Source organism: Streptopelia decaocto, assembly GCF_964273445.1.
Source record: "Streptopelia decaocto genome assembly, chromosome: 7".
NCBI lineage: Eukaryota > Metazoa > Chordata > Aves > Columbiformes > Columbidae > Streptopelia > Streptopelia decaocto.
Genome location: NC_138661.1, coordinates 67,467,275 through 67,486,047, shown reverse-complemented (window position 1 = coordinate 67,486,047; position 18,773 = coordinate 67,467,275). Strand labels below are relative to the sequence as shown.

General features: G+C 54.0%; 1 protein-coding gene across 1 annotated transcript in view; it reads right to left on the bottom strand.

Moving 5' to 3' along the window:
- MYRF (myelin regulatory factor) overlaps positions 1–18,773 on the bottom strand; it is a 50,788-nt gene that overhangs the window by 5,808 nt on the left and 26,207 nt on the right. Inside the window, exons 4-18 of the mRNA XM_082059407.1 lie at positions 17,554–17,615; positions 14,216–14,510; positions 13,683–13,855; positions 13,305–13,428; positions 7,521–7,716; positions 7,034–7,110; positions 6,673–6,783; positions 6,507–6,597; positions 5,511–5,711; positions 4,801–4,909; positions 3,768–3,877; positions 2,430–2,590; positions 1,893–1,965; positions 1,510–1,598; positions 1,264–1,332 (exon numbers count right to left, since the gene is read on the bottom strand). Coding sequence (XP_081915533.1) covers positions 1,264–1,332; positions 1,510–1,598; positions 1,893–1,965; positions 2,430–2,590; positions 3,768–3,877; positions 4,801–4,909; positions 5,511–5,711; positions 6,507–6,597; positions 6,673–6,783; positions 7,034–7,110; positions 7,521–7,716; positions 13,305–13,428; positions 13,683–13,855; positions 14,216–14,510; positions 17,554–17,615 — 1,941 coding nt within the window. The remainder of the gene's footprint in view (positions 1–1,263; positions 1,333–1,509; positions 1,599–1,892; positions 1,966–2,429; positions 2,591–3,767; positions 3,878–4,800; positions 4,910–5,510; positions 5,712–6,506; positions 6,598–6,672; positions 6,784–7,033; positions 7,111–7,520; positions 7,717–13,304; positions 13,429–13,682; positions 13,856–14,215; positions 14,511–17,553; positions 17,616–18,773) is intronic.

The window sequence follows — 18,773 nt, the reverse complement described above, 5'->3', positions numbered from 1 at the left end:
ATTCAAAGGGCGCTGAAAGACAGGGATGGTTTGTTTTTCTTTTAAGGCACGTATTTTGCAGCAGCCCCGCCAACCCTTCATTGAGGAGCTTTACCTACTTTACTCAGCTTTCCCTCCTCAGGACCTTTCCAAACATTCCCAGCGCCGATGGCTCATAAAAATAGATAATTTAGGGTGTTTTTTCTGTCCTGTACTTGAGGGTGACCCCCCACAATAAAGCTCCCTCATATACGAAGAGAGGGTAGGAACAGCGCTTTGGCTAATTCTTCAAAGTCTTCATCATTTTACATACTCCCTCCACTCCTCCCAAAGCTCCTGCTTTGCTTATAGTATGTAATTTCTTTATTTGGTTTTGGATTAATTGGTTCTTCTATCTCCTAATCCTAATTCCCCCTTCCTGACCGGGTCTCTAATCCTTCTTTCCGGACTCCCACTTGCTGAGATATATTCATATCCCTTTCTTTGCTTTCAGTGTAGCCGAAGGTTCTTGGTTTTCTGCGGTGCGGATGGAAGAAAGAAGAGGAATTAAGGGATGCAGCAATTAAATAGTGGGATAAGGAAACAGTAACATACCGTGGACATAGAGCGACCGGCACCCCAGGGCCCCTGTGCCGAAAGAGGGCCAGGAGACAGGCGGTGGGCACGGCAAAAGAGCTACGGGGCACGGGACGGGTGGGGAGGTCAGGAGGAGGTGGGGAGGACAAAGAGAAATTAAAAGAGGATGTGGAAGGTAATGGAAATGAAAAGACAAGAATTGGAAAATTAAAGAGAAAGCGGAAAGAAAAATGGGTTGGATGAGAGGTGCAACCAGAAGAGGAGGGAGAGAAACAGGAAAGGAAGAAGAGAGAGACAAAAAGAGACTGGTTATCTGGTACCGCGAGCCCCCCAAGGAGCGAAATGTGCCCGAAGTGACGCTGGGGCCACTCCCCCAGTGCTCAATCCACACTAAAACCACTGTTTTCAGAGGAAAACTCCTGCCCAGAACAGACTGGTCCAGCCACACTGCAAACTGTGTGGCAATGCTGTTTTACTCCAAAGAACATTCAGAGTGGCTTTGTGAGCAGCCAAACAGCAGCATATTTCCTTTTCCTCCTCTGTTCCTCACTTCTTGCTCCAGATAATTAAACCGGGACATGTTTGGTTGGCTTGAGAGCTTGACTCCCTGGAACCGCGCTCAGTAACCCCACAGCAGCTGTTTTTCTGTGATTCCAACCCCCTTTTCCCGGTCACCGCGTCCCTCCCACCGAGCCCAGAGGCACCAACCCCTCGATATCCACCAGATCCTCCTCGCTGCGCAAGCTCAGCACGTAGAGCGTGGACATGGACACCACACTGGAAGAAAAATAACAAAGAGAGAGGTACGGGCTGAGGACGGGCACGGGGCAAGGGACACGTTGAGGGACTGATCTGCTTCTGAATTTCAGCCCACGAACGAAGCCGTAGGTTCATGTTCCCTCACCGCACACCCCGGGGATGGTGTGGGGCGAACCGATGAGCCGGAGACCTCACCTGAACGCCATGATGACGACCAGGGCGATGATGGTGCCCTGCAGGAAGCGCTGGCTGATGCAGGCCTGTTCCGGGACAACCGAGGGGGACTGCAAGAGAAAAACACCCCAAAAATAAATCCCAGACTCCATAGCGCTCCCGTCCTCGCACAGAGCCCAACCAGCCCGTCCCACACTCAATTCCTCCTCCCCTGCAAACCCTGAACCCCGCCGAGCAGAAGCCAGATAACATCTTCATTAGGGATGGAACAACAAAAGGGAATAGATGGGGGTCTCTTCCTCTGCAGAACATGTAAGAAAATGCACGAGGACCACGCAGACAACCGTTCTTGGACAAACCACCTTCCCCCACGTAGCGTCGCTCCTTTGGGAGCGATTTCTTACCTTGCTGGCTACTTTGTGGGGTCTCTTTTTGTGGGGGACGCTTCCCGCGCGGCTGAACTGGCTCCCAGTTTGGCTGCGAGGAGAAAAGGAGGAACGGGGCTGAGCTGTGCAGGGACAGCGCTCGGGGAGGTGGCCGGGATTTCTGGTATGGGGGGATCTCTGTGTGACAGTCACAGACCCCCGTCACTTCATCTGCTCAGGGTCATTGCCCAGAGCGCCTGAATTCTACCCCAAAACCTGCATGAGCTCAGTGTCATAGTTTTGCAAGCGTGAGAAACTCTTTGTCCTGAAAATGCCATTCACTTTCTCTAGGGAAACCAGGAGACAATTTAATACTGGTGTGTTTTGGGCTGGTATGTGTGTGCCAGACCTGTCTCACCAATCTCAGCTCCTAGAATCTACCCCAGGCCAAACGACAATGGCCAGCACCCTATAATTCCTCCCCATCTCCCCTTTCCCAAACCGAGCTGTCGCTCAGGGTTGCTGGGGCTCAAAAAAGGACAATTTCCACGTTGCTCCCATGCCCTCAGCCCGTACCTGAACGCCCCAGAGCTCACGGTTGACTTCATGCTGTCCAGCCGCTTGAGCTTGGCCAGTTTGTGACTCCACCTCTCCAGCTCGTCGATGCGGGTCTCCAGGTTGTCAGTCAGCTTGCAAAGCTCCTTCACGGCTCCCACGTTCTCCATGAAGATGCGCTCCTGCCAGGGAAGAGGTTGGAAGACTAAGTGATCTGGCACATGGAGGAACTCCTGCTCCCACGGGTCTGGTGGCCCTGACAGCTTCCCCGTGCCCTGTCCCAGGGGAAAGGCCACAAAACACCCGGCTCTGGGGGTGGGGAATCATCCAACATGGCACATCCAGATCTCTACAGCCCCTGGGTGCAAGAACAAGAGATACCATGGAATCATAGAATCGTTTTGGTTGGAAAAGCCCCTCGAGATCAGAGTCCAACTGTTCCCCCACCCCCGGCACTGCCCCATGTCCTGAGAACCTCATGTCCGTCTGTCCAACCCTCCAGGGATGGTGACTCCAGCACTGCCCTGGGCAGCCTGTTCAATGCCCCACAGCCCTTTGGGGAAGAAATTGTTCCCCACATCCAACCTCAACCTCCCCTGGTGCAACTTGAGGCCGTTTCCTCTGCTCCTGGCGCTTGTTCCCGGGGAGCAGAGCCCGACCCCCCTGGCTCCAAGCTCCTTTCAGGCAGTTCAGAGATCAGAAGGTCTCCAGCTGCTGAGCTGTGGCCCGTGGAGGAGAACATGGGACAGCAGTTGCCTGGCCACGGGCAGATGGGAGAGAAAACGTCACTCTGACAGCTCCTGCCAGCTGGAGATGTAACCGCAGGGCTCGAGGCTTCCACAAAGGAGAAACGAGGCACTAAGTTGAGCCCTGGCTGCTCCTACTTGGTACAGAGCGATGCAGGAGGGAGCTGGTGGCTTTGGGAGGCTGGCTGTCCCCTCTGTGTGTGACATGGGACGCTGTCCCCTCGACACCTCGAGCCACAAATGGGCTGCCACAGGTGACGGAGAGGTCAGGCAGCCCGGTGCTCTGGGTTATCTTGACATAACCACCTTATCTTATCGAGAAAGGAGAGATTATGACTAAGAGCCTCCCCACAGGAGGCTGCCAACAAGGAGCCTTGTTCTGAGGGAGATGCTGCCAACTTTTCACCAACATCAGGCCGGTTCCTCCCTGCCGATCTCTGCCGCTCCTGACGTCGGAGGGACCAGCCAGGGCTGAAGCTCAGAGGGGTGGTGTTGGCTTAGAAATGTTTCCCAGGCATCACAATTTCCCCTCGTCCAGTTTTGTTTTTCAGCTCGGCAACTCCCTTGAACCAGGTTCAACAGCCTCTCCCTGCCCCTCCGCGCTGCCACCGACCTTGTTCACCACCAGAAAGTTCTCAAGGGTCTTCCCGTTGGAAAACACCAGGTCCCCGGTGTCCTTCACGGCTTCGGGGAGGATCTCCTGCACCTCCTGGGCGATGACGCCTGTGCGGGAACACGGTGTTCTGGGCAGGGTCCTCCTGCCAGAGCTCCTTCTCTGCCCCGGGTGGGCGTTGGCAGGAACCCCGTTCACCCTTCGGATAAAGCTGGTTCCCCAATTACGTGCACAAGGGTATTTCCATCCCCCCTGTGTAATGTATGCCCTGAGTACCCCTGGGGAGAGGTGGGTACATGGAGAAGCCCTATAAATCACCCAAAGAGGGAGTTGCTTTACATTTTAAAATAAATATTATATTTGTCTATATATATTAATGTATACTTATTTAACTTTTAATATCTACATTTATATCTATAACACTTTATATACAATTTTTAGATATGTATAAAATTAGAAATTATATATTATGTTATGTCATGTCATGTTATATTATGTCATGTCATGTTATATTATGTCATGTTACGTCATGTTATGTCATGTTATATGTTATATTATGTCATATTCTATTCTATTCTATTCTATTCTATTCTATTCTATTCTATTCTATTCTATATTATACTATATTATGTCATATTATATTATGTCATGTTATGTTATATTATATTATGTCATATTATGTTATATCGTATTGTATTATATATAACATATACTATATTACATTATAATTTATAAGTATAAAATAATAAATTAGAAATTATAAAATTTACACGTAACATTATTTATATATTTATAAATACATACAAATATATTTTATATACTTATATAAAACAGATAATTAATTTAATATTTAAATAAATATTTTAAAAGAATAGTAACTTTAGTTTTTACTAAAAGCTTCTAGCTCAGAAGCCCCGTCTCTCCCAGCCCTGGCCCAGGGGCTGCCCCGGCAGCGCCGCTCGGCACCGCGGACAGAACGTCACCGTCGGCTGCAGACCCCCGAGGGACCCGCGGGGTGACACGGGGCACGTACCCGTCTCCGAGGCGCCGTCGATGCCCACCGTGGCCGCAAACTCCGGCTTGTAGTTGTAGTGGACCAGCCGCATGCGGGAGATCCTCTTCAGCTGCTCCGTGGTGTCCACCTGCGACAAAACAGACACACCAGCTCCTAAGCGGGGCTGTTGCTTCCTAAATTCCCACAAATCTGACCTCGAAGCAGCAAAACCCACCGTGGTTTGCAGTAAAACGGTTGTGAGATGGTGCTGAGCGCTGCCCCGACCGGCCACGGCGACAAACGGTGGGGTTAATACCTAGTTCTTGTCACTGGACAAGTTCCTTGGGCAGTGAAACCAGGAAGAACCAAGTCCCATTGCACAGCCAGGCACAGGGTAGGTCTCATAAATATGAGACGTGATTGTACCCAGATTTGCTGGCTGGGAACATCCAGCTGAGAGGACTTTGGAGCAGAGTGGAGGCTCTGGCAAGCCCTGGTGTGGATTAATCTCTTTCCAGGTTTGTAACTTCTGCGTTTGTAGTTCTGGCTAACAGTGGAAGAGCCAAAATTCATAAGAAATGGTGGACAGGCTGCGCTTGGGACAGCCAGACTTCTAAGACACTCCCATTGGGTCAACAAAAGCTCAGCTTGCCCGTAAGGACTATGTCAGCATCAGCAGCTCACAAGGACACTCACACTTTCCGCGGTGCCTCTTTAGACCCCCGATCACCCCAAACTGTGGCTCGTACCTCCTGGATGTCCTCCTTCACCCGCAGGTCCGACGGATGCATCAGCGAGCCCATGACCTTCACGTTGCCGTGGACCACCAGGGCTTCGTCGGGCCGGTCCGTGTTGATGCCGACCCGGCCGTGGTGGAACACGGTGTCGGGGAGCTGGGCCCGCTGCCAGAGCACGTCGCTGTCGCTCTCAAACTGCCCGGGGTTGGAGGCCTGGGGAGAGACGGGGACGTGGGGAATGAAAAGCGGTGGTAGCAGAACCAGGGAGATGGACAGACGGACAGAGAAAGGCCAGAGGTCAAGGATGGCCATGGAGGTGGGAAATGGAGCTTTGGAGAGTGTCAGGGATGCACTGCCAGCACCAGCACAGATCCCAGCCTGGCCTGACACCCCTGGCATCATCTGCTGCCCTGCAGGAACCCCAGCTCTGCCTGCTCTGATCCATAAAGGAATATCATAGCATCACGGAGTCATTTTGGGTGGAAAAGCCCCTCGAGATCATCGAGTCCAACCATTCCCCACCCCTGGCACTGCCCCATGTCCTGAGAACCTCATGTCCGTCTGTCCAACCCTCCAGGGATGGTGACTCCAGCACTGCCCTGGGCAGCCTGTTCCAATGCCCCACAGCCCTTTGGGGAAGAAATTGTTCCCCACATCCAACCTCAACCTCCCCTGGCACAACTTGAGGCCGTTTCCTCTCATCACTTGTTCCTGGGGAGCAGAGCCCGACCCCCCCTGGCTCCAAGCTCCTTTCAGGCAGTTCAGAGATCAGAAGGTCTCCCCTCAGCTCCTGTTCTCCAGAAAACACCCTTGTTTTCTGTAGCCACCTGGTATCTCAGCACTCAGAGCTGCTCCAACAACCCCAACCGGAGCCACACAGCACAGCAGGAGACCAAATAACATGGCGGTTGTTGCTGCTGGGTCCCAAATCCCAGGGGTTCTACCCAGAACATCCAATAAAGGGCTGTGGGGTGTCTGCAGAGGCTGAGGTGGCACAGAGGAACTTACTCTGACGATGATGCGCTCCGAGATGTGGGCTGCCAGCGTGTAGTTCTGGTTCTGCGCGTGTGCCTGCAAGGCCACCACCAGCATGAAATACCTGCCGAGAGGGGACAGAGGTCAGGGCGCCGTCCCGTGCTCAGAAGGGTTTGGAGAAGGCACCTGAGCTCCTCACCTCTGGTCGGGGTTGGGTTTGCCTTTCTTGCGCATGTTGTTGGCCGTGGTCTCGCTGAAGTGCAGCCGTCCCACGGTGACCTTGGTGACCTGCTCCGGAGGCAGGTTGACCCTGCGGAAAGGAGAACAGAGAGAGAACGGTCTTGAGGGACTGGCCATCTCCTGGTCTGCTCCACCACGGAAGGTCTACGAACTGGGCATGGAGTGGGGAATGTAAAGAGAGGAAAACTTTGCTGCGGGAAACGGAGGAGAAAACTGAAGAGTGTGACACCCACAGGCATCCTGGGATCTCTCCACCCTCTCCTGCTATTGCCGGTTCCCCGGTGAGCTCCCCCACGTGAACACACCCCGGCAACACTCACGTGACGGGGTTGAAGGGCCGTTTGCTGCGGTCGGACTGTGACTGCTCGATGTTGATGGACTGGTTCAAGGCCTCGAGCTGGAGAGAAAGATTTGGGCATGTGGCAAAGGGTGGAAAGCTGAGACCTTTCCCCCATCCCACCTCCTTCCCCCGGCACAGGCCAGCTCTCTGCCCCCCTGTGACTCAGTACAACCGAAATCCAACACCCAACATGAGCGTGGTTGTTCTCCAAGGATGGGTGCCCACCTTGAGGGAGAATGGATCTTCCCAAGGTGCCTGTGTACCTCCAGAGTCAAAGGTGAGGCAGAGGCAGCTCTGAAGACACCCAGACAGTGATTGAGCCCATCTTAGGACCCATCGTTCAAGATCTGCCTTCAGCGCCCTCCTACACCTTAGCACATGAAGATGGGGTGTTGCCTGATCCCAACCATCCACCAAACACGCCTCTTCCCTGTGGGATTTGCTCCTGGCCCTTGGCTCCCACTTGCCTTCACTCCGTGCAGCTTCAGGTAGAAGCACTCCAAGGGTTTCAGGCCCTCGGGGGTCTTGACATACTTGGGATCTCCAAGCATGCCGATGTAGACCGTGACTTGGAAGTGATTCTTCTTCTGGCACACAAAGGCATCGTCGCCCACGGAGAAGTTGAACCCTTTGTCAGCGTCAACGCGGTACGTGAGCATGGGGCTGGGGAAACGGCAGCAGGCGTTAGAATCACAGAATCATTTTGGGTGGAAAAGCCCCTCGAGATCATCGAGTCCACCCGTTCCCCCACCCCTGGCACTGCCCCATGTCCTGAGAACCTCATGTCCGTCTGTCCAACCCTCCAGGGATGGTGACTCCAGCACTGCCCTGGGCAGCCTGTTCCAATGCCCCACAGCCCTTTGGGGAAGAAATTGTTCCCCACATCCAACCTCAACCTCCCCTGGCGCAACTTGAGGCCGTTTCCTCTCATCACTTGTTCCTGGGGAGCAGAGCCCAACCCCCCCTGGCTCCAAGCTCCTTTCAGGCAGTTCAGAGATCAGAAGGTCTCCCCTCAGCTCCTGTTCTCCAGGATTCGATGAGGGTCCTGGGCAACCACCCCTCTCTATGCTCTGCTATAGCACTAATACTATAAACAAGGTAAATATGAGCCACAACAGAGTAGCATCTCCTTTCCAAGGGCTGCTCCTAACAAGGGCAAGCTGCTTAAGCCTGGCTTAACACACACTGAAGATCCCCAGGTCCAAAGCCCAGAGCAGAGCCCTGGGTGCCGGATCGTGCTGGATTCCTGCCGAAATCACAACCACCTGCTGTGAAGGAAGCTTCCAGGTCCCAGCGAGCAGGTCTGGAGGAGGAGGAGGAAGATGAGGGGGCCCCATGAACACACACCAGCTGGGGATGTTTAATCTACATCTCTTTAATGGGCTGGTTACCATGGGAACGAGGGAAATATGTGGCCTTTGCAGCAAAGTCCCCTTTCTCTCACCACCCAAAGAGCCAGACCTGGGCTGGTGGGGCCCCCAGAACGCTGCTCGCCCGGCGCTGGGGGAAGGAGACGTCTCTCGTCCCCACTCCCCATCCAAGAGAGCCAGCAGAACACCGAAATCCTGTTGTTTTTCATTAAAGCACTGTGGGTGAGGTGAGGAGATCAGCCTTTGACATCAGCCTTAACAGTTACAGAGCGCTCTTCCACAAAAGCAAAGCACTTCTGACTTCCACCTCTTCATACAGACAGACAGACGGATACACAGACAGATGGATACTGCCCAGAGCAATGGGGGGTGGGGACAGACTGACAGTGACGGACGAGGGGGACAGCAGTGGAGTTTGGGAAGCAGGAGATACAGCCAGGTCACTCGTGCCGCCCTGGTGTCCCTGGGCTGGTCACCTCCTTTGTTCTAGGAGGAAAATTATTCTTAAGGGGTTAATGGGGATGAAACCTGGGGGTATTTCCAGGCAGTCATGAGTAACTGCTCATCTCTTACACCCCAGGGACCCGGGGCTGCCGTGCGGGGCCCCAAACACAAGCCAGGCGGTGGGAGCAGAGCGCTACCTTAGACCAGAAACACGAGAGGAATTCCCCTCGCTCCCCCTCCTCCCTGCCCCCAATTCTCCGTCTGGCTCTTCTGGATGGGAATTGTGGTTTGGGCTGGTCCGAGCACCCCCGAGCACCCACCACCCACCCCCTGGTTTGTACCAGAGAAAGCCGAGGAGAGGGAGGGTCTGACCCAACTTCCAAACCGCGCTGGTTAACCAAAACACGCTCTGGTTTGCCTCACTCAAACCGACGGCTGCTAAACACGTGGCGATAGAGCGGAGCCAGGCTCCAGGATCCCCTGCAGCTCCTGTTCTGGTGCTTTTTTGTTGTAAATCCCACTGGAAGCAGCAAACCCACTCCCCACTGCCACACGGTGAGGGGACAGCACAGCCTGAAGCACCACAAAGACTTTGGTGACACTTGCAAAACAACATACTCCACTTCATTTTAACCCACGGGGACCTTAGAGTCACCACCATGTGTCCCCTCCTGAGACGTGGTGTCTGTGTGGGGGTAGGAGAAGGAAGGGCAGGTGACCCCAAGGTGCTGGGATTAGGGGTGACACCCACTGATGACAAGTCAACAGCCCCAGGGCAACCAAAGCCATAGTGGCTTTTCCCAGGGAGAACAGGGGGGTCAGAGAGCAAAACGTCAGGAACAAAAGGATTATTTTAGCCAAAATGCTCCCCATGACAAAAGCAGATTAAGGCCAGAACAGAGGAGGGAGGTTTCTCCAGTTCGGGTGAGGGTGGGAGGTGACAACCCCCCCAGCCACGTCTGGCATCACACACAAAGGAGGAGGGAGCACCCTCGTCCTCCACGGTCAAGTGTAAAGTGAAAAACACCACAAAGAAAAATGTGTCTCTGATGGAAAGGGAACCATATGGGGACCTGCAGCCAACAGCAGGTTGTCAGAGGATGCTCACGCACCTCAGTTTCCTCTCTGGAAGAAAAGTCTCCCCCATTTCTCTCCTCCTTCCTTCCAGGTTCCCCAATATCTCACCCACTCCGAAGATGTAACATCTGGAGAGCCCCTAATTCAAGGGCCACTCACTAATTCCACACAGTCCCCGCTCTGTTTCTCTGCCAGGATACAGCCACCAGGATGGAGGAACCTCCAGTTGAGCGATCCATCCTGAGCGATCCATCACAACAGGATCAGCCAAACTGGGGCCAGCACCGTGTGTCACCTACCCCAAAAACACATCCAGCAGGACTGGAACACATCACACAACTCTGTGTCCCATTGGTGAGACCCAGGATCTGCAGCAAAACCAGGTTTAGTGCTCTTTGTAAGGACATTTTTCCAGCTGCGGAGTGAGATCTCAGGCTTATCCCACAGACCTGAGCTTCAGGGTTGGCACTGGTTGGCTTGGTGGGAAGCGAGCGGCGCCAGCCCAGTTCCCGGGGTGAGAGGCTCCGGGCTCAGCACGGGGATGTTTCCGTGGAGCAAAGCTCTGCCCTTCACCAGCTGCTTTCCCTCAACCCCTCCACAGTCGGGCAGCGGGAGGAGGAGCTGTCAGGGAGACGAATGAGCCCGGCTCGCAGCAGGAAAGGAGCGAAGTGCCCCGTCCCACCGCTGCCGCAGACCAGCCAACTCCTCTGGAAGGTTCAGCGAGCCTGAAACCACTAAACTAGTGAAAAAGGCCAACAAAAAATATAAAAGTATTATCAATAAAGCTAAGCCAGAGACTTGGGTCTCCGACCAACACAGATTCCTCAGCCCACATTAAAAAAGCTTGAGACACAAACCCAGCGAGACAAGACACAGATTTTCCAGGCACCTCCACTCGAATCCAAGCAGTAACTCTCCCCTCCCTCCTTTGCTCCATTTCCTTAATCCAGCCTAATTCTAGGTAGTCCCGTCTCAAAACTAAACCTGCGTAGTTCATATGAGCCCGGCTTCCCTTTGCTCTTCTCGTGGCAGAGGGGGCTGCCCCACATCTGCCTGGGGACGGGGAATCTGCTGCCGCTCACACGACTAAATTCACTGTACAGGTCTCTTGGGAGGCAGAAAAAGCTACTTAGGAACTCTAGAATGAATTGAAGTCCCTCCTGTGCATCCCCCATCTCATCAGTGGCTGAGATGGAACCTGGCCCCACGATATAGCCCAGAACAGCAGAAAATGAGAACATTTCAGTGATGGATACGAGTGGACTTGATGATCTTAAGCGTATTTTCCAACCTAAATGATTCTACACTAAGGGACATAATCCTGTGTGTGCAAGAGAAGAACACAGGATACTATTTAACAGTATTTTTTGCCCTGTAAGATTATACTTTGCATGGAATGTTCCACATAAATCCATGGCCTAAACTATTCTGTTTAGGTTCAAAAATATATTAAATAAAGTACTGATAAAGCAATTATTCCCCTCGCCCAACAGAAAGCGTCGTGCCCAGATGTAGCAGCACAGCTGGATCTCTCCTGTGCAGCAGGAACCACCGGATTTCTTTTGGACCCCAGTATTTTTGAGGCAGAAGAGGAGGAAACACCATGAAATGGAATAATTCCCCTGTGTGGAGGCGGCTCCCTATGGGCTCCGGCATCCTGAGGGCTCCGTCTCCCTCCTCAACCTGCCCCTTGGTCTCTTTTCTTAAGAACAAGAGCAGGAAAAAAACATCAGATAATTGAAATTCCTGGGGCTGTGAAGAGGTTGTGAGCACCTGGATCACGGGGGAAAAACATCTGCTCCCTCCATGGGCAGGAAAATCCACTGGCACACACAAACTAAAGGACCATTTGTAGCAAAAACTGGCCTGGGAATGGTCGATCCTCGCTTTATGATCTCAGAGGAAACTAAACTCACGGATCTCTAAAAGACACATTTGTTGAGTACACCCCAAAGGCAGAAAGGATGGAAGAGGCTCCTACCTACTAAAACCTGAATTAGACAACCTAAAGAAATGCCATTCTAGGAGAAGGAGAATCAATCTTTTGGTGTTTCTCATAGATCCGCTCTGCTGTGGTGCTATGGTGGGAGAATTAAGTGATCTGAAATGTAGACAGTGATGCGTGTTCAGCCTGCGCGGGTTCTCCTCGAGCCCCAAACCCACCACAAAGGACGGAGAATCCGCCAAGGTAGCGTGTAAATAAAAATGAATCAATCAACCCTTGACCTCAACCCTTAATTCTGGTCAAATCCAGCTGCACAACAAACTGCACGTGAGTTCCTAAAACCTCCGTGAAGTCAGTTAAAAGGAATTTACCCATTACACAACGGGATGACGACCTAAATGCCGCAGAAGGAGGTTTGCTTGAAGTCTTAAAAGCAGGTTTTAGGTGAGCGAGCCCAAAGACGGCGGCAGAGCAGGGCTGGGTTTGCACAAGTTGAAAGCTGATCAACATTATGGAAACGGTTTAGTAAACCAGGAGTAACCAAGTGGCCAAGCCGCCCTTCCCTCCTGCCGCGGCTGGGGAACCCACATGAAACACATTTTACAAGTGATGGAACGTCACCAAAGAAGCGACCGACTCCAACAGCCATGGGAACGACCCATCGCGTGACCCGTCACTGAAGACGACACAAGCCCTGGGGTTATTTGGTATCACGGACACCAAATATCGCAGTGCCCCCTCCCCCGTGTCCCCAAAAGAGGAGGAGGAGGAGCGGGGGGGGGGTTTGCTGGGCGAGCGGTTCCTGGAAGCCAACCTGCCGCTTGCCAGCTCCCTGTCACCTCCCAGGAATGCAGGGAGGGTGTCTCGAGCCAGGCTGAAGTGGTTCTAGACGATCTCCAGCCACCCGTGTTATGTGTTGGCTAGAAAACCTTAATACTTGTTTTAAAATCCAGGCCCTTGCTAAGCCTGGGCAGGAGGAAAAGGCGCTGCTGGTCCGAACCGCGCTCAGGGCAAGGCTGGATTTGCTAACACAACCCTGCATGGCAGACCAAGGTCTCAGTGGTTGCTGAACTGCCACCAAACCTGTTTGATTATCACCCAAGCTGCTGAATTGTCACCAAAGCTGCCGAATTGTCACCAAAGCTGCCGAATCGCCTTCTGCCGGCTCCTACAGCGCCAGCCCCATCTCCTGACCCTCCCTCAGAGAAATCATCTTCCCGATGGCAAAGGTACAGCAGGGAGAGCATCCCCACCACGGTGCAGGCGAGGAGAGCTCCGCAGGTGACAGAGAGGACATGGGGCAGCGCAGGGACATCCTTGGCCCATCTCGTGAGCAGGATCCCCCTGACCCATGTCCCTTTTCACCAACACATGAAAGACAAATCAGACTTTCCTTTTCTTTCTGAATTACTCACAGCTCTTTGTAGTTGGCATCGTACAGAGTCGCCCACTTGTTCTGCTGGTGCGGCTGCCACTTGATCGACTGGTAGTTGGGATCCAAGTAGGAGCCGTTCAGACTGTCGTTATCTTGAATCAGGCCTGTGGTGAAGGGGAAAATACCGATTTTAATCCTTCTGACGGAGTGTCCGATTGGGTAAGAGCAGAAGGAAGCAACTAGTGTGGTCTGAACATTGCCAGCGGGCACGAGATTTGGGCCAGGATGAACCCACCGCCCTGCTGTCCCTTCCTTGGGGTTCCAGATGGGGTGAACCCCCCCGGCTGGCACTGGGGGTTTGCACGCTGGGGGTATGAAGGGAAAAGGGAGAAAAAAGCGGGGGCAAAAAGCCCCGTACCTGGTGAAAGTGCTCCCGGCTGGTGCCAGGGAGGCGTTGGGGCTCGGTCGGGGTTGAGCGGCACGGACCCCATCCCCGGCTCCTGCTTTATCAGCCCGTTGAGCATCTGGGCGTTGAGGGTGTTGGGGGGCGACTCGGAGTGTTTCCGTTTCTTGGCGGGGTGCACCGGGAGGCTGCGGGACCGCGGGAGAGCGCAGGCTGAGAGGTGGGCAGGGAACAGCCCCACGACCAGGGAAAAGGGGGGATCTCACAGAAAATCCAAAACGTTCACGCAGGGAGCCACAGGCTCTCCCAGCACCACCACCCACCCGCCCCATGGCCACCAAGCTCTGTCACATCCGTGCTCTGAGCCCCGTCTTTGTTTTCCATCACTGAGCCCCAAGCTGTGCACCACAAACCTCCCCCAGAACCAGAGCACACACTCCTTAACTTGCCATTAAACCCAGTAACTTTGCTTGTATGTTCTGCAGCGCCCCCCCAGCCGCCCCTTCCCCAAACCACCCAAATTAATGCCGAAAAGCCCCAGATCTTACTCTGCCCCGTGTTGCTGGAGCAGCTGGTGCAGCATCTGCGACTGCTGGGCATGGTGCAGGTCGGCGGGCGCCATGGGGGGCACCCCATAGGGCGGCATCAGGGGCTCAGGCTTCAGGTAGAGGTCCCGCTGCAGCGCGGGGAAGTGGGGGGCGTGGGGGTGCGGGGGCGGCGGGGGGCCCTGCAGGTGGGGGGGCGGCGGCGGGGGGGGCGGAGGAGGAGGAGGGTGCTCCAGGCGGGAAGGGGGGGTCATGTGGCACATGTTTTCGGGGGTCATGGTCCGGAGGAGGTGAGGATCTGAAAAATGAGAGAGGAACAGAGGTCAGAGCAGCGGGTAGGGACGTGTGTGGGGTGTCCTGAGCACAGGTCCTGCACAGACCCGGCTCCTCTGACCCTCAGCCATCCGGGTCCTCCTTATCTTCTCTGGGCTCCACAGATTAAGAAGGATATGGAATTACTGGGCGGAGTCCAGTGAGAGCTACAAAGATGCTGAGGGGTCTGGAGCATCTTTGTGATGAGGAGACACTGAGAGAGCTGGGGCTGTTGAGCTGGAGAAGAGAAGCTGAGAGGGATGTGATCAATGGATCAATATCTCAGGGCGGGTGTCAGAGGATGGACCAGACTCTGTTCAGTGGTGCCCAGCGCCAGGGTGAGGGGCAACGGGCACAGACTGAAACACAGGAGGCTCCATGTGAACATGAGCAAAAACTTGTTTGCTGGGAGGTGCCAGAGCCTGGCCCAGGCTGCCCAGAGCGGGTGTGGAGTCTCCTCTGAGACATTCAACCCCCTGGGATCCTGTGTGATCTGCTCTGGGACCCTGCGTGAGCAGGTGGGGCTGGGGAGCTACAGAGGGACCTTCAGCCCCAACCATCCCGTGGTTCTGCAACCCAAAATTCAACAGACAACCAGGTCCTCAAGCTGAGGGACAACAGGGAAGATTCCCACAGACGGGCATGGGAACAAGCAGAGAAAGAAGAGACAACATGAATGACCCTGGTGAGGATTTCGGGGGGGGCACTTGCTGCTTGTTTTTTCTTTTTTTAATTTAAACCACAAGGAAACTTTGATCTCTACATTTAAATAAACAAAAAAGGGATGATATTCAAATGGGATCCCACCTTTCTCCTCCTCTATTTGAACTGGGTACCACAGCCAGGCCATGACGAGGGGTGATTTGACTATAACACCATCAAAAAAAAGCTCAGTGTGTGGAGGGACATGCAAATCCAGCCCTTTCTGCAGCTTCTCATCCTCCAACCAGCCCCGAGCTCCTTGCACAGCCCAGCCAAGGGCTTTAACTGCAACCAAAATATTTTTGGAGGCTAATAGCAAAATATAAAGTGCATAAAGTCAAGCAACGTGGTTGAATCCCTCCCAACGTGCTTCGGGAATGACCAGAAATTAGTGATTAGCTTCACACTGCACAAGGTGTAAAGAAGAGAAGGAAACTGTAAAGAGAAGCAGCTTTTCACCCAAAATGTGCTGCTTTGGCAAAAATGGAACCCTTGCGCAGCTGATTCTGCAAGTGAAGAAATGCAGTGAAAAAATACAGGGAAATGAAAAGAATCATCAACTTTAGTGCAAGAGGTGTGAGAACTGAGCTGTGAGCAGATCCACGCAAGGACATCGGCGCACAGGAAGATCTCCGTGCTCGAGATTTGACAGACGAAACGTTTCAGAAGGTGCACGATGAAGGTGAAGCTTCATGTGGAACCTCAACATTTCTCCTGCATGGAAGTCCTTCCCTCCCATCCCGGCATTAAAAGAGAAGATCTCAACAACTCCCCTCGGCACCAAAGAAATGAGGGACAGACCCCTGGGGTATCAGGACACCAAGGGGTGCAAAGGGACAGTGACTTTGCAGGTGTTTTAAGTGCAAGACAAAGCTGCTCCGCACCCCTCTGTGGGCGTCTGATTAAGCTCAGCACCAGGAAAGTGTGGAAAAAACACATCCAGGGGCTGTCCAAGGCTGTCACAGGGGATGGGGACGTGGAGGGGACAGAGGGGACAGTCCTTGCCAGGCTGCTCCCCAAGCAGGTGCCACCAGACACTGGCCTGGATGGACTTTGGTCTCAGAACAACCGGGCAGCGGTTGAGGAACGAGGCCAAAGCTCTTGACCAGGAATCAGAAAACTCCTCCCGTTGCGAGGTTTGGGAACGTCAAATGTATTTACGCCGAGCCCTCCTATTGAAGGCTGGGCCGCTTCCACCCATCCTGCTGTCTCCAGAGCCTTCTGCTGCCCACCAGGATCTCCATTGGCACAGGTGACATCCCTGGGATGACAGGTGACATCCCTGCGATGGACTATCTCTGCTTTTCAGCCAGGTAGCGATGGTAGTGGGCAAGACATCATGTCTTCACCATGTCCACCGCACATCACACCTCCCACGGGCTCCCAGCGCGGCTGGGGAAGGGGCCGAGGCATTGGCCAGACGCAGGACCCACATTCTGGGCTCCCAGATCCAGGGTAAAAACAGCTCTGGGAATTTGATCTTTCCCTGGCGAGGCCGGAGCTGCTTTGGGGGGCTCCCCGAGCTCTCCCCGCGGTGAGCAACCTGGCCTCTTTGTTATATTTAAGGAAGGGCCAGGAGGAATTCCAGGGATTTTTTTTTTAGCAAGATAAACAGAACTCTTGACCTCTTCCATCAAAAACCAGAGCAGGCGCTGCTGCCGGTGGGACTGGGCGGGATGGGGAACAGGCTGCTGTGCCCAGGGAAGGGGGCTCGGAGGAACCTGCCCTCCTCACCAACCAGTTTGTTCCGCCAAAGAGCAGCGAAGGTCACCGGAGGAACCGAAGAACACGGGTTGGCTTCCCCAGGGCAGTGACACTGGGGGGGACCCAGCTCCGTCTGCCCTTTGCACGGGGAGCGAAGACCCCCCGGGACCCGCTGAGGGGAGGAAAAGGTTGGAGAAGGAACTTACTGCAGAACGGCGGGTTCATTTCTGCCTCCCCGAGCCGGGCTCCATGTCAGGGACACGCTCCTTGCCTTTCGCTCGCCCGCGGCGGAGGGCAGGACGAGGAGGGTCGTGGGGGCCACATGCCGCCCCACTGGGGACACCCCACGGCGCCGGTGTCCCCCCGTATCCCCGGGCTCCCACCTCGCCTTCTCCCGTCCCCTCTCCGTTCGCTCTCCCCCCTCGCAAAGACCAGCAGCAGAACAATAGGCGAAAGTCTGGGGATATTTACTAACTGATAATCTCCCCACGTATTGCAGCCGCCTGTTTTCTCCCGTCTGATAAAGATTTCAGAGCCAACCACTTGCACGGAGCAAAGAGGGGGAGGATGTGGGTTTGGGGTTTGGATTATTATGCTTTTTTCCCTCTTTTTGAAGCACTTACCGTTCACCTGCTGAGGGGAATAGGCTTCGGATCCCGAGTCGGGGGGAGAATCAGGTAAAGTGCTGCAAAGCAACGGGGAAAAAGAAGGGAAAATCATTTTAAACCAGTTCCCAGCACAACCAAGAGGTCCAGTTGGATCAAAGCGCTCTCCAGGTTCCGGTTGGAAATGCCGGGGTGATGGGATCTGTCACAGCTGTCACTGTCACCCCGCTCCCCACGGGGTTCCCTGGACCTCAGGAGCAGCGACAGACACTTTGGTGACACCTCCAGTGACAAGACACTGGGCAGGGATGTTCTGTGTGCTTCCCCACGGGTAAATGGGAAAAACTGGGCTGGGAGCTGAGATCTGATGCCCAAAAGCGAAGGCTGGGAAGCCCACGGGACGGATTCTGCCCCGTGACCTGTACAGACCTGAGCACCAGCACAGCTGCTGGCGTCACCTCCAACCCCACCGGGATCTGTCCCTGACTGCAAAATGCAACCAAACGAAAAGGGGAGCTCTCAGGTGCCTTCTCTTTCCTTATTTACCTCCAGCAGCTGGGCTCTTCAGCCATTTCCAAATTCATTACAACCAATTTTTCTTCGGTGTTTCTTTCAGTTTTGCAGCCCCTCCCCACGGCTCCCGCTGCAGCACGAGCTCGGCCACCGCGCACCTTCAGCCCAGGGCAAAACGTTGCACCGCCCTGGTGCACCACGGAAGGACCTGCCCATCTCAGATGATACCAGCGATTCTCTAGCAACGTCTTGGAGATCAAACACATGGGAAAAATGGAAGCTCTGCTCCCGGCCAGACTGAGCCACGGTCACCGCAACCCAAAGCTGCAGCAGGGAGATGTCTGCAGTAAGTTCTGGCCCATGGAGATGTTTGGGTTGGAGATATCTTGTCTATCTGTCCATAGCTGCTCCATCACTGGTGACACACAGCCTCAGCAGGTTTCTGCAGCCCCGTAACTCAGCAAAATCTGCTCCTTATAGGACAAATGCACCAGAGGAGCCCACAACCCCATAAACCAATTCTCTGTCTAGCAGGAGAGGGATGAAGTAGGGTAACCCCGACAAAGAGCCCTCATCACCCTCCACCTCCACCTGGAGCACCTTTCCACCATCCCCTCCTACACTTGGTCTGGAGCATCTACCACCAGCCTTATTTCCAGGCTTCTGGCCATGACTTTGTACTATATTTCTTCTGAATTTATCAGGATTTGTGCCTCAGCAAGCCA